Source organism: Acromyrmex echinatior, chromosome 3 (genome assembly GCF_024713525.1).
Source record: "Acromyrmex echinatior isolate Ae372 chromosome 3, ASM2471352v2, whole genome shotgun sequence".
In the NCBI taxonomy this organism is placed as follows: Eukaryota; Metazoa; Arthropoda; class Insecta; order Hymenoptera; family Formicidae; genus Acromyrmex; species Acromyrmex echinatior.
The window spans coordinates 14,490,218-14,506,577 of record NC_141854.1 but is presented as its reverse complement, the minus strand read 5'-3'; the positions used below and the strand labels follow the sequence as shown (position 1 = coordinate 14,506,577).

Below are 16,360 nucleotides of genomic sequence, written 5' to 3'. Positions count from 1 at the left end.
TCACATGAGCATTAAAAAATACATTAATGAAAGTACTTCCCATCACTTGTAAAACGCTACGAATTAATTCCAACACCTAATATATATATATATGTATATATATATACAATACTTTTTTTAACATAAACAAATTCTGATTCATCAAAATATTGTATTTTAATTTAAATTTTTTATATCAAGCTTCAAATATTAAGCTCAATAAACGTATTCGCAGAAAGGAAAATAATACCCAACGTCATACATATTGACATATAATAACACATTATTGCTTCCTAGAATTGCACTTGAACATCATAGATCTCACAAAACGTTAAAACAAGATGAACGATCGATACTTCGTAGTATCAATGACGCACAATCCAACAACGACAACGTAATGATGAACGATTTATCGGCTCGTAACGCCATTGAGAAGTTTTTGAGACTGGACCGAAAAGTTTCAGCCGCAAAACTTCCAGTAGTTTACACGGTTCCAGAAGTTTTCCAATTACACGGCAAGCCGTCCAGTTTTCCCGTCAGAACTCATACCCTGACATTTTCCAATCTGTACTGTACCTGCGAAGGAAATCTTTTTACTTGTTAGAGGAGAAGGTGGTATTATAACCTCTTATTTACATTACAATAACTTGATTGATAATCAATATTTAAATTTTAAACTAATGCATTCATCAAAGTGTTGTTTAATCGATTCTAGACTTAAAGTTATTGAAACATTTATTACTTAGAATATTATTTATAAAAATGCGATGAAACCGCGTAATAACTCGAAGAAAAACAGGGATGGTATGAAACTTCCATAAAAATAGATTTAAAAAATTGGTCGAGTTTTAAAAAACATAATATCTGATAAAATTAACAAAAAAGTAAGATATTGCAGAATATATATAAACATATGTACATACATATAATTTTTTTCTCATAGGTTGCTAAAAATCTATAATATATATAACAAATTATAGATTAACACAATAGAGCTGTAATCAATTATTTTGATATGAAAAGCTGATAAAGAAAAGCTGTCAGTAATCAACGCTTAGAGAGCAAACACATTGCAAAATGCCATACTGTTGTTTAATTTTTTCTTTGCATAACTTGAAATGTGAATAGCTAAATAAAATGTTAATATAACAAACAAAACATTGAAATATACATGTATATACATTTGTGTAATAATAATATGTTAAAGTTTAAGTGACGAGTTATTGAATATAATTCCATAAGTAATTATTAAAATTGTCATATCTAACAGCAAAGATATTAAAAGAGGCTATTATAATTTATTATACGTACTGGTCATAATACCATCTTCTTGTTTATTTCTCCTAAGCAAGCTGAAATTTCAAGGATGTTTAAGCATTATCAGATATCTTATTGTAGAGATTACAGATAATTTGCTGCGAAGAGTGTCAGTTATCTGAGTCAATGTGATAAATTATTTCTAAAATTTTTATTTTATTACTTTAACAAAAATTATTTTAGAAATTTGTTAATAAACATTAACAGAAATTTTGAAATCAGAACTAGTTATTTTTAACTACTTTTTTATAACTGAGAAAAACATTTGGCAGCTACTATTTAATAATTAATAATAAATAGAAACATAACTTAAAGTATTTTTTGTATTAAGTTTATTTGAAATTAATACACATTAATCAATACAATAGTAATAAGCTTTGTAGCATATTATGGTATAAAACAATGTGCTTATTGTTTCATTTCCTCATTTTCTTATTTTCAAATAATACTACGGCTTAAATAAAACACATGTAATTTAATACATAATCTGTTGTTTTAATTTGATAATTATTTATGTACGATAAGCATAATTTTTATTTCTATAGCACAATTTAATTTTTTACTTATTTAAGAATTTGTAACTTTGTTACAATATTATACAAATGTACTTTGTTTTTTTGTTTAAAAGCAAATGATGTGAATTTATCCATTTATATCAAATCAAATGTTATAGAATAATATTGTAATTTAAATAATCTATATTAAATTTTAATAAGATCATATATGCGAGAAACACAACCTACAGAACCAAATGCCTTAAACGATCTAACTGGATTTTAAGTGCATGTATAATTCTGTGTGAATTTATATACTACATATGTAGTCTTTTAATTTAAATAATATTTAAATAATAACATAAAAAAAGTCAATAATCCTTTTGTCCAAAAAGTTGGGTATTATGTAAAATTGACTTTTAAAATATTTCTAAAACTATCACGTGTTTGCACGTGTGGCGAAGCTCCCTGAAATCGCTTTCTCGATTCACATCGTGACGTGCTAAAAATCTTGGCGTGTGCCCAATGTGCGAATCGTAAAATAACAGACCGCTGCGCGTCGTGAACGGCAACCTAATTTGCTTTCTCGATAACTAATGAAATCTTTTTATATTATGCAATGGAGTTAGTTTTCTATTATCTATTAAATAATTTATAAAATAATTGCAAATCTACAAATTACTTAATAACAAGTGTTTAACATTGGTATTTTTTGTTAGAATAATATTAAAATTAATTTAAAACCAGAATGTGTAAATATATAGATTGCTATTGCAATTATTTAGAAATAGTATTTCATAAATTTTTCTATTTTATAAATCTTATAAATATAAGATAAATCTTATTAATATGAAAGATTTAATTTTTAGTTGTTTCATAGATATAAAATTATTTTTGATATAATAGCATAAAATAATTTTTAAATTATTTCTATTGGGTGCTCCAAAAATATCAATGACTATTTAACAATTTAAGAAAACAATTAAGTAACATTTTTGTCCTATCGAGTTCGTGACAGCTGGTCGTGCGTCATAAATTATAACAATGCACCGAGTCGCCGGAGGTTAAATCAGGCTGACACTCTTCAATTATCTGGTCTCCCCTCAAACTGGTATCACGATGCATCGGTCGCCCACATCCTCATCAGTGTCATCAAAAATATACCGCATCATCGCGAATAAAACGTTTAGTCTTTCGTCAGCTTGAATACTTCTTTTAAATAAATGAAATACTTAAAGTAATTAAAAAACATGCTAAGTCATGAAAAGAAAAGATTACTTATTACATTCATAGCTTACAAGTTCACATATTTGAGCCATTAGTGTTCAAAGCCGCGTTAAAATTTAGTTTTAAAAATCTTACAGGAATCGAAGCAGTTTATTATATAAACAACTGTATTTATATGATAATCTACATTTTGTATGAAATACACGACATATAAATTTACTCAGCGTATTATATTCTAAATAAACATATGCAATTTTTTAAAATTTTTATTAAATGTGATATAAAATTAATTAAGTCCAACTTAAAAAAAAATTTAATTAATATTTTTAGACAATCTATTTTGCATGTTTGTTACTTATATAAATTTAGCTGTTTATCTCATACAAGTATTCAATGCTTTTTTAACACAATGGAATTATCTTTTTTTTATTTTATTATTTTTTATATTTTATTTTATTTTATTGAACAAATGCAAATATTATTTAAATTCCAATTTTAAATAAAAGTGTTAAAATATTTTTTTTATTCTTTGTGAGAATATACTCCGACTTAACTTTCGAGACAAGAAGATACAGCACGCAGAATGATAACATTTAATGATCAATAGCGTACATATATGGTAATACAAATATCAACATATCGTGATATTGCTACTCTTGTATATTTTGAATAGTATGCAATAGTGCGTATACGTACGTATTCGTTCGCATGCGATGATGCGATATCGCGTTGGATTTCCAGATAGCTAAACGACTGTTCCTCTCGCGCTCGTATTCACGTAAATTTGGAAATTTTCGAGCGTAGACGGATATTTCGTGACGTGTATTTCTGCACAATAGTCGAATACAGATTTTGCAGCGCAGTACAGTTTTCATCACGCAAATAACGTAAAAATACCTGTATAAACGCGCGCATCGACATTTTAATGCACGTTTCATATTTCAACTAAAATTTTCCCTTAAACATCGATCTTTAAAGTGACTGAAGTATGTGTAAATATACGCATTTTATCATAAAAGACTCTTGTTAATTGAATAAATTAAATCTATTTGAGATATATCATTTTTTTTAAATAATAAAAGTAATAAAATTATATTATTCATTTATTGCACTTTTTATACTGAATAATTAAAAAAAAATAGTTTATTCAAGATTAGCTGGGTTAGGGATTCCACATTTTATATTGATTTTTTAGTTAAATTTCACTGTAAATTGATGTCATTATTCACTTATTCAGATTTAGAGTTTAAACAATTTATTTTTATAATTTAAAAGTACTTTCTTTATAAAATATTTTTCTGTTTTATATAATAAACATTAAAATTTTTTGTATGACAAGGAACGAGTCACAGTTGTTTCTTGTAGTTTAAATGAGCCTAAATGTGATAATGGAGTTGGATATGACGTGATGAAAGGACTTATCGTTTCCGATGTTGTATAGTGCTTTCGCTCGAAGGAATTACTTTGGCGGTCTTCAGAAACGACTGTCGTAATTCTATTATCTTACCGAATGCCATTAGCATAATAATGAGCGATCTTTTAAGAAAACCTAGTTCAGAAAACAGGTCGGAAGTTTCACTATAAGTCCATTATAGTGGATTTTTGCTATTTGAACTTAATTAAAAGTGAAATTGAAATCGAGAACAATTATTTTCCACACTGTTTGTGATAACAATATAACGAATGTAATAGAAGAAATAATTAAAAAATCATAAAGTTCTATATATTTGCGATTTGTTTCAATTTTTAAAGAAATATAAGTTTTCTATTTACGCCACCCGTTATATAAGCAAGAAATGCAAAGGTTATTACTCTCTGCCGTATCTATTTTGCCGTGTTTATTTTGAGATTAAGGGCACTTTGCCAAATTTGTATTACACAATTATATAAATTATTATTTTTTGTTTTCATACATCTCTTCAATTGTGACGTATTTAACAGTCCGTTTAAATTTTACAAAAATTTACTCTGGCTCCCTAATTTTCTTTCTTGCATTTTTTTCTATTTGTAGATATTTTTAGATAATAAACACCATCAACAAAATATTCTCAGTAAAAGAAAATGAATTAATAATAATTTGATTATTTTAGAATGTAGTCACGGAAATTATATCATATTTTATATATATATTACATCATGTTTTATATTGTGTTTTTGTTTTATATTGTGATTTTAAATAGATGCATTAAATTCAAATGATAATTCAGGGGATGGGCGGAATAAAGGCACAATTCTACTTAGACCCTTTTTCCCGGCAATTAGCTTTTTCATGTAATATTGATCATAATAGAAAAGATTTGTAACATATAACTTCTTAAAGACATTATATAAATTCATGTAATATTGTATCCATTTATGTATAATAAAAAAAGTAGCAAATTATTTTAATTTCTATTAATATTAAGATTTTGTAAATAGGCTTTTATTCCGCCCATCTCCTTAATTATGATATTTTATAAATGCAATGTTATTTAAAATAACATTTACTTATGCTTATATTTATTTGCTTTAAAGATAATGATATATTAAATTTATTTTCGTTGAGTAAAAAGATTCTTGATGAAGACATTCATCAGATGCGTCTTCTTGGTAATGCAAACTATGCATTATCCGTATTATCCTCATTATCTTTAATATCCTGGAGCACCCACAACCCTATTTCTTGCGAATGTCTTATTAGCTTAACGTCTGATCCCTTCTTACTGCAAACGCAAGAAATAATTGATAAATTTTGCTATTACAATCATTAATAATGTATTGCAAAATATAAATGAAATATAATTTAAACAATTTATCAAAGTTTTAAATCTTCTACAGTGCTATATAATAAAGATGTAAATTTTATTTAAATAAGATTTCAGAAATTTTGTATAATAGGTTTACACACACTTTTAACATTTTATAATATGAATCTATTTAAGTATTCGATGATCAAACTATGTAAAGCTCATTTATAAAATTAAGATAAATTAAGTTAAAAATTGTGCATATGCTTTTCGTTTGTGATTATAGGGTGATACAGGAGCATACAGAAGTAGACCTGGCGTCAGCATCGCTAGCACATTTGGTAGAAATAGTTCCGGTGGAAGTAACCTACCAAGCTGTAGAAGCAGTTACTCCGGAGTCGGATCGAGTTCTATTCGAACCGTTGCCAAGGAACGGGCGCTTGCTAGTTTTGGAGGTACTTTTCTTAAAAAAGATAAGTTCGAGGAGAAACCAGCATTCAAATATTCATGTAAGATATTTATTTATTTACAATATTTTATATTTGTCTATATTACTTACATATTATTTATATGATCCAAAAATATATGTTATAACATTTATATTAAAAAATTTATATTTAATTGTATCTTAAAGACTTTGTATTATAAGTATTCTATTTTATTAAGATAATATATCCATATATATAATATATATATATATATATATATATATATTATGTCAAAAATATTTATTTTTTAATTTTACTTACAATAATCAATAATTAAATTGACAAATTACAAATAATTAATTCTGTTTATAATATTAGCACTGCACAACATTTTAGTTATATAGTGCTATTAAGTGTTAATAATACTATATAAAATTTATATCTACAACTAAAAACAATTAGTAATTACAATATTTAGTAATATAAAAATGCACACATATCATTCCTTTAGGAAAAATAACGTAGACAAGTCAAAGTTTTTCTTAAATATAGGTACTAAAAATATCGATAAAAGTCGATTGCATTCCGGAAGATCGTCGTCCGAAGACGTGAGGGCGAAAAGTCCGCTATCTGATAGTAGGTCGTCTCTCCTTGAGAAGTACTCGTTCTCAGCTGGCAAAACATCGGAGAGGCCGTCTTCCGTGTTGGACAGATATAACCGACCGGCTTCGCGGGAAAAGAGCAGAGAGCCCGAAGGAATATCGAGGTACGGATCCAGTACATATCCCGGATCGAGTTTCGGCCGAAGTTACGGTAACGATGGTAGAACTGAAAAGAAGGACCATCCGCCAGTTTCCTATAGAGGATTACGTCCTAACTCCGGAAAAACGTCGCGCGAGCCCAGTCCGGAAGTCGGTGTCGGAAAAACGAATTCTTTCAGAGTTTATTCACGAGCGCCGTCTTATAGTCGTTCAGCTGCTTTGCCTAGTAAGTTTTATATTATATTATGCGCAACTTTTTTTAATTATGTATTATGAATTAAAGGATATGAAAAAAAAATCTTATAAGTATTTTATATTATTATAAATATTATGTATAAATATATAATTTGCATATTTAGGCATATGTTTAAATAGGATTCTTAAAGTAAGACATTTTTTTTAATTGTTTCTGTTACATTAATAATAAACTTTATACGTAAAATATAAACTTTGAAAGAATATTTATTGAAACTTGCTTGCGATAATTAATTTTGTAAATACTTTACAACTCTTAAAAATTCTTAATCATTATTATTCTATATAACATTTTAAATTTGACGATGTGAGATAAATAAACAATTAATGTTACAAGAAATAAATTTTTTAGATACATCCGAATCGAGCTCAACAATCTCGAGATTTGGCTCGACAGCTGGTTCGCGATTTCTTTCATCGCGAAGTGGTAACGAACGAATGTCCACAACTGTAAACTATTCCGCAGGAGGAAGATTTCGAAATTTGAATAATAAAGCAATTAATCAAAAAGAAGAAGAAGAAAAAGAAAAATTAAGGTTTGCTACGAAGTCTGACAAAGACAGTCAACACGAATTGTCAAAAACTACAAATCGAATAGAAGAGAACGAAATCAACAATAAACTTCCTAATAACGAGTTTGTGACGTTAACAGTAGTGACAAGAGGTACTTCACCGACGCCTCCAGTTTCTTCGTCCTATGTCAGAAATAAACGAACAGAGAGTAAGGTTATTCAACAAAACGAAGTGATTAAACATCGAAAACTGGCGGATACCACTGACGAAGAAATACAGTGTGATCAAATGGAAGAACCGTCAAGATTCTCGAGGTATGGCAGTAGCAACAGAGCATCTGGTGTACCTTGGTCAACGTATCTGGATAAATATTCAAGTGCATCCTCAACTGGTAATCCATCTATTTATTCGTCTAGAGGATATACTAATGCGAGTTCTTCTAGTGGTAGACTTAATAACTTCGCGTATAAGAAAATGAATGAAGCATCGAAAAATGAATCCTCTGTCAAAGAATTATCGAGTTTAAATCAAGAAATTCATAACTCTGATAATAAAAGTCAAAATGAGAAATTTTTCAGTGATTTAAGCTGCACAACTAATGACGAGACTTTATTAGCGTCCAATGATTTGAAGATATCGAACTGTCAAAATATTCATAACATAAATAAAGAAGATAGAATTCATGATAGCGAACGATGTTGCTGTGGTGCACGAAAGACTGAAACAAACGGAAGCTCCAATAATTTAAGAAGTTCTAATAATCAGAATCTCGCTTTTTATCGCAGAGAGGATTCAATAACGAAGGATTCACAGGATGCGAAATGTGATGAATATAACAAAAAAAAATCGTCCATTTTGCGATTGAAACATACTTCGCCAAAAAATGAAACAAAAATATCTAAATGTTCCTTAAAGAATGAAATAACATCATCGAAACTCAATGCTTATAACGAAAGAAGAGGATCCACTTCCAAATCTGACACCAACTCTTCTTCTAGAGAAGAATCTCTTCGAATTGTCGAAGGACACAATCAAGACCAAAATGAAGAAGTTACTTCTCAAAAGCGTAATACTTCACAAAGAAAAGATTCGACATCAAGGTATGTAAACCTGTCCTAATAAAGTTTATTATTAGACATACATAAAGAAAATTTTTTATATTAATTATAAATTGTTAAGAATATAATAAAATTAATTATAATTTGTTAAATTGCATGTATTTTTATTATAATGTGAATAAATTGCATTACCTTATTCATCAAAAAAACAAACAATGAGTTAATGTTTGTTTTTTTTATAACATTTAACAAATAGAATTTCTGCTATAAAAAGTACTTTATTAAATATATAAAAATTTTAAGAAATAATTGTATATAAATTATATTAAATTATATAAAAACTGAATATTATAGTGCGTAGTCATTATTATATGTAATGTAAAAACGTAGAAAAAGATCTAATTACGATAAATGATCCATGACTTCAAAAGATGCAAAAATTGATTACAAATCTATAATAGAGAGAAAATGCGTAACTTCAGCAAAAAATTAAAATCGATCTGGATTAAGTAACTAATTTTTTTTATTAATATTTTAATATTTTTTATTAAAAGAGGTTCTTCGCAAAGTCGTTCAGCATCGACATCACAAACTCGGAATATACCGACGAAGAACATTCCGCGTCAAATGACGCGAACCGGCTCGTCAGACGGATCTTCTGTAAATATGCCAATTGGCAGATCGAAATCATCGTCAGCTAGTTCGGTGACGAGTCAGAGTATAAAAATAAAAACGACAACGCCGCCATCGCCCGGAAAATCATCCACCGGTTCGATCCTATCATCAGTGAATTTACGACAAGGCGGTTCGCCGGACGCGCGCGGCAAACCACCTGTGCCGAAGAATGATACTACGACCGCCGCCACGCCGAAGTGCACCGTGGCAGCGAAGTACGTGAACAAAGATTTCCGCAAGTCGACCTTGAACATGGAGAACGGTGACTTATCATGCTCTACTAAGTACGCGAGGAGAAAGAAAAGTCAGAGGAACATTTCTGTCAACGCTCAGGATTCTGAAATGACTTCGGACCATATTCCCCAGACAGTATCTTCGGGATCCTTAACCTCAATGAAGTCCGGACAATCGAGATTCAGGACTCCGTCTGCAGAATCAAAGCCAATTCTTGGCAGAAATAGTTCGAATGGCTCAACTAAATGGGAAGAATCGAAAAGTGGCTCAAAGTCACCTTGCGGAATAAAAAAGAGGCCATCTGGGACGTTTAGTTCCAGCACTAGTAGTCAGTCGACCTCTGTGAATTCCTCCAGCAGCGAGGATGACAACGATCATACTGACAAGACGGGATCGAGACGGAGAAGAAAAAGAACAAAATCACCTACGCGCGAAGTGAAAGGTAAAATCAGTGCGGGATCATCGAGAACAAGCGTGTTGGCGTCGTCGGCTGATGATATGTCAATGATGACGGAGAAACCACCTAGACCACCCTCTAATCCAAAATCTAAAAGTGATCGTTCCGTGAAGACAGAAGAGGCCAAGTCCTTTCTGATGAGAGCATTAGCGCCAGTAACGAATTTTTTTAAGAATAAAAATCAAGATTCCGATGATACAAATAAATCAGATGGTTGGATTGAGTCTTTTGAAGAAAATCATGAAGTCAATAATAAATTAGGACAGCCATTTTCGAAGTCAATTGGTCAGAATTTATCAAACGATCCTAGCCTCACTAATTCTCCAAAGAGTGACGGGCTAAGAGGAAATAATATGAAGGTTCAACATCAGTCTTCTGGCGAAAAGCCATGGTGGTTGGATTCAAATTCCGATAATGTTCCTGAGGGAGTTCAAAGAGCTAGTCCATGGAACAATGACATTAGTCAGGACACAACGGTTAGCACGGCCTTACCAGATGACGGTAAGTTAATTACATTTATGTACATATATATGTATAGCAAGCTATTATATTTATCATATACGTGCAGTATATTTAAATATATAAGGCGGTATGCTTAGTTTATATTTTTAATCATTTTGTAAAATCATGATAGTAAAAGATAAAAATTATTATTTTATTATTAATAAATTTGAAAATATATAAATTATTACAATCTTTATTTAAAATTAACAAGTTATTGCAACATTTATGCATATTTAAATACATAACAGTGATTAATTAATTAACAGCAGTTATTTTATGATTTAATTATTAACATTTAATTAATTAATTAGTTGTTTTATAAATTATTCATAATGTTTAGCAATTTTAATTTAAAAATACTATTAAATCCTTGCATTTGTTATGTTATTTTTTGTATGTGTTGCCAGGAAAATATAAACTTAAAATTTGGCGACAAGGATCAGAAGAATATGCATGGTGGTTGGACGATGTTGCAACGGAAGAAACAAAAAAATCACCGGTGTCTTCTATTTCGAGATCTAGGGGATCTAGTCGAGGTAGTTTTCGGTCAGCTGATCGACGAAATCGTATCAGGCATCAGCAGTCCGGTGAACGAGCGTGGTGGATGAGCGACGATCCTGAAAACGTTCCGGAAGGCATCGAGGTTATTCCAGTGGCGTCTGCTGATAGTCAAAGTACCGACAACCCTGTCGTTAACGAGAGCATTTACACTTCAAAACCGCTTAAGAAAATCCGACATATTGAATCTGGGGAGAAGGCATGGTGGATGGACAGCTCCTCCAATGTTCCTGACGGAGTCGTCAGGATTCCCGTGGAAATTCCCAACAGCACTTCCGATTCTTCCGAGTCATACGAGAAGATCGATATCGGTATTAACCCCGAACCTGAGACGTATGTTAAGAGAAGCCTCTCTAGATTTCCTATCGAATTTCCACCACCACCATCCGAACCGTTAGGAGATCGTGCTAGTCCAGAAGGAGTAAGATTGATCATCATATTACATAACATTTATTATTTTTTAATTTTATACGTTATTCTGATAATAGTTTTGTACAATAAATTTCTAATTATAAAAAATTATAATAATCCAAAGAAAGAGAGATAAGTTTATAAAGCTTATTTAAACTATTAATAAAGTATATTACGTATAATATGTGTATTATTAGATAAGAAAATATAAATATTCTTTTGATTTATATTTACTTATAATCAATTATTGAAAGTATTGAATTTTTCAAAATATCTTGAACGATTGAGAACAAATAAAGTTATTAATATCTGAAAATAATTTAGCTGACAAATATACCACATGGGTATTAATCACATAAAGAAAATAGCATTAACTATTGAATCTTATATGTCAATCAATAATATTACTTATTCTTTTATTCTCTTATCTTGTTTTTTTATTCATTATTGCCCATTAAAAGTAATTAACAAATGTTATCGTACTAACATTACAGCGCTATTTTATTTATTATATTTTTATAAAAAATGAAATAATTAAATAGAGAAAAAAAAAAAAATATTATTAATACTTTTGATAAAAAAAATATTATTATTAAGAAATAGGAAATTCTCTAGTTTGTTGCTTTTATTGCAGGTCGAGAATCCACCTGATCCTCCAGATAATTATGGGGGACGAAAATCTCCTTATGACAATATACAATCGACACCTCGGAGATTGCCACCGCGGAAACGACCCTCTACATTGCCTTTATTTATTGGCGAGCATACTGACATCGATGACGTGCTTGGTAATACTGCTATGCTGTGCCACAGTCCAGTTCTCTCCCGTGTTCGTAAACAGGAATGTGTTGAAGAGGGTGAGGCAGGAATGAATTTAGCGTCACTTAGCGATCGATGCTATCGTACTCAGTTTACACAGTATCAGTCGGATTATCCGATGTATCGAATAGAGCTCGACAAAATGGATCCAGTTAAATTTGTTGTATAATATTTTCTCTTTTAAAACTAGTAGATAAAAAATAAAATCAATGCATTGTTTGAAAATCAAGATATTTCCGGAAAATAATTTTTGAAAAATATGGGTAAAGCAATTTGAAAAGATTTCGGAAAAAATACATTTGTAATACTTTAATTAGATTTATATTTTTATATGCATAAAAAGAGTTAAAGTTATATCAATGAAATTTTTAACTTTTTAATATTTCTAAATGTTAATAAGTTAAATGTGTTAATAAGTTAAATAATATAACATTTTAGATGTACAAAGATGTAATATTAAAATAAATATTTTAATATTATGTATATGTTATTACAGACATTTCTGAAGACAGTTCGGAATGTGAAGAAATAGATGCAAACCAGGTGATTATTCATGACGGCACACTAAAAACATCAATGATTCAACGAAGAAATCGGTATGTATAATAATAGATGAACATTAGTTTGACAGTTATTTATAAAGTGTATGTATAGGATATCTCTGAAATCTCTCATAGAGCTGTAAATCAGATGTAAGTTTCTATAAATCTTTTTTCTACGACTCATTATTACCGACATATTCTTTAAAGTTAAGATTTAAAAAATATTAGGTGTTGGAATTAATTCGTAGCGTTTTTAATGAAAGAATGTTATTTATTTCACATGAGCATTAAAAAATACATTAATGAAAGTACTTCCCATCACTTGTAAAACGCTACGAATTAATTCCAACACCTAATATTTTTGTTAAATAACTTTTATATTAAATTTCTAAATGTTGATAACTTGTAATTATTATCTTTATATTGAATAAAAATCTTTAAAATAATGCGATAGAGATTTTTTGATATCACATCAGAGAATTAGAGGCAGACTACAATTTTACTAAGCACCAAAATTATAAAAAAAAAAACAGTTTTTTAATTTTTAAATATTTTTCTTAATTTCTCTTATTTTTAAAAAAGATATTTTTCTTTTGTTTCGAAAAACTGACCTTTCCAGAAAAACACAGGTGATCAATAGAAACATATAATAAAAGAAATTTGCGTCATTAGATTATTCACAATGGAAGAATAATTTTTTTTAAATGTGAAAAAATTTAAAAGATATTCGGAAATTAACAATATTGTTCGCTTCAAAGTTTTAATGATTAGAAGTCTTAAAAGTAACCCGCTTTTGGTTTTTTTTTTCATCAATGTGATATCAAAAACTTTATACTATTAAAAAAATTTTTTATCTAATGATTCTATGAAAATAATTATTACAAATGATCAATATTTAAAAAGCAGTTAAAAATTTAAAAAAATTTAAGAAAAATGTTTTTTAAATTTAAAAACGAATATTTCAACGGAGGTGCGTCATAAACAAAATTTTTTGTATATGAAATCTACGAGGTTTATTTGATCTGCATGCTCATCACATTTTTTTCAGAGTATACTGTATATATTAGGTGTTGGAATTAATTCGTAGCGTTTTACAAAGTATTTATAAGTTTTAAAAGTACTTTCATTAATGTATTTTTTAATGCTCATGTGAAATAAATAACATTCTTTCATTATAAACGCTACGAATTAATTCCAACACCTAATATATTATATGCATGTAATTTAATTACACAGACCAATGCATTTAATTTTTCTCTTTTCAGAGACAATAAAAGAATTCAACCCGATGGCTACATTCCGGTGAGTTTTGTTATATATTTTTATGCATGCTAATGTGAATAGATTTTTTCTTATTTGCGAAAAAAAGCGAGATGTGATATTTATTATTATTAATGATCTATGTATAAGCAAGAAAATATAATAATAACAAATATAATAACAAATATAATAATAAATGTAATAATAAAGTTAATAAATTAAAGAATAAACAAAATATTAAATTAAAAAATAAGTTTATCAAAAATTTATTTACTAGTATAATTATTAATAAATTAATGGAGTACTGTATCATGTTAAATATATTGTAATATAAATAATAATTTAAAAAAATAATGTTTCGCAAAATCTAACATTTTTTTAAATTTATGCTATTTTTCGGTCTCTCACACAATTTTTTAAAATTTTCATTTAACTTTTACATTAAACATCTAAATTCTTTTAAAACTAAACACAAAGGAAAACACAATGAAATTAAAATTTTTAATAAAAGAATTATAGTAAATGTACGTGTATTATCTTCATTTAAATCATAAATATTCTTTTGAGGATAGATACAATAAGCTTACTGATGCTAGTAGGAAGAAGAGAACATTTTTTTATAGTCTCCTTTTTATATATTTGTATTTACTATTTCTATACTTTTATTTTGGTGAGTGATACATAAACAATAGATAGCTCAGCTATCAAGAAAGTCCCTAAACAAGGGTCTACAAAGGGGATAAGATCAAAAATATGGAAATGCACGCGACACTATTGTTTCTCGTGAAGGATACACAAAGAGCGTCTTGCTACTGTAATTTTTCATGTTGTGCATGAAGCAGTTTCAAAAGGAACCTTGCTTACTTGAGTACTTACATCACTTTGCGCATATTGTCTCGGTTAATAATTATAATCTCAACATAATATATTGTCGCAATTTTTACTGAGTTTTATTAGTTTTTGTAATAAATAAATAAATTATTATATTTGTTAAGAATAATTAAAAATCATTTTTATAATATGTCTTCTATATATGTGATATATTATATACATATATATAAATATATATATAATATATTTTATATATATATATAATATCATAGAAGATATCTATATACATATATATATATATATATATATATATAGAATATGTAAATATATATTAATAACATTTTATACATATATTATAATATTATTAAAAATTTTAAAAACAGATTTGAATTAATTAATTAACAATATCTATTGCAATATAAAACTAGATAAATATATCTATGGCAAACGAATTATATCTTACATATATTTTATGTTTACAGTTATATGAGACAATTTATAACTTTAAAATATTTACTAGCTTATTAAAATTTGATGTAAATTTCCTAATTTAATGAAGATTAATTTTATTTATACTACGCACATATAAAAATTATTAAATACAAAATTTATTAAAGATGGTTTTTTTTTATCGGAATTGTATGTGAATATTTTCAATTGGTTTCGTTTTTAAAGTCATTTTGCGAGATTCAATTTTCGTTGCATATTAATGAGTATCCTTTAATATGGTATAGAAACATTTGTAATTGATTATTTCAAATAATCAATTATCAGAAGTCACTTCTATTCTTATGATATGCGAACTACTATTGTGAAACGGTAGCATTCTCTCGCACAATGAACCCCCCTCCATCACGTTTCTATAGGCTCAACATCTCCTTTCATGCCATTCCCGAGATTCCTATGAGGATTCGTTGCCGTACGTAACTGTGCTGTAGTCGCTTTCCGTACTTCCACATTTCCGTATTTTTCATTACTTTAATAACATAAATTTTATATATATATTTATTACAGCAAGATTAAAAATATAGCAAGAGTACGTAATACTTTTATACAGTCTCCAAATCATAACGTACTCTTAGTCCTTAAATTACATGTGATGGAGTTTTCAACAAATTTTGACAAGTATTTGCACAATACAGTGAAAGAACTATATTGTATATTATTTTTTAAACAAGAAAAGATTATTTTTTTAAACAAGAATTCTTTAACTAATAATAAAATATCTGCAAGAAATTTTTCCTTGAAACACTTAAAACCTCCAGATAGAGAGTTATAATAATAACTAGAATATTAACTTCCTTCTAATTT

General features: G+C 28.2%; 1 protein-coding gene across 2 annotated transcripts in view; it reads left to right on the top strand.

Annotated features, from left to right (window-relative positions):
• Fhos (Formin homology 2 domain containing) overlaps nucleotides 1–16,360 on the top strand; it is a 164,782-nt gene that overhangs the window by 8,494 nt on the left and 139,928 nt on the right. For both annotated transcript variants that reach the window (XM_011061874.2, XM_011061872.2), the window contains exons 2-9: nucleotides 6,030–6,252; nucleotides 6,724–7,158; nucleotides 7,540–8,800; nucleotides 9,313–10,625; nucleotides 11,036–11,607; nucleotides 12,232–12,454; nucleotides 12,913–13,012; nucleotides 14,224–14,260. In XM_011061874.2, the coding sequence (XP_011060176.1) occupies nucleotides 6,030–6,252; nucleotides 6,724–7,158; nucleotides 7,540–8,800; nucleotides 9,313–10,625; nucleotides 11,036–11,607; nucleotides 12,232–12,454; nucleotides 12,913–13,012; nucleotides 14,224–14,260 (4,164 nt within the window). The remainder of the gene's footprint in view (nucleotides 1–6,029; nucleotides 6,253–6,723; nucleotides 7,159–7,539; nucleotides 8,801–9,312; nucleotides 10,626–11,035; nucleotides 11,608–12,231; nucleotides 12,455–12,912; nucleotides 13,013–14,223; nucleotides 14,261–16,360) is intronic.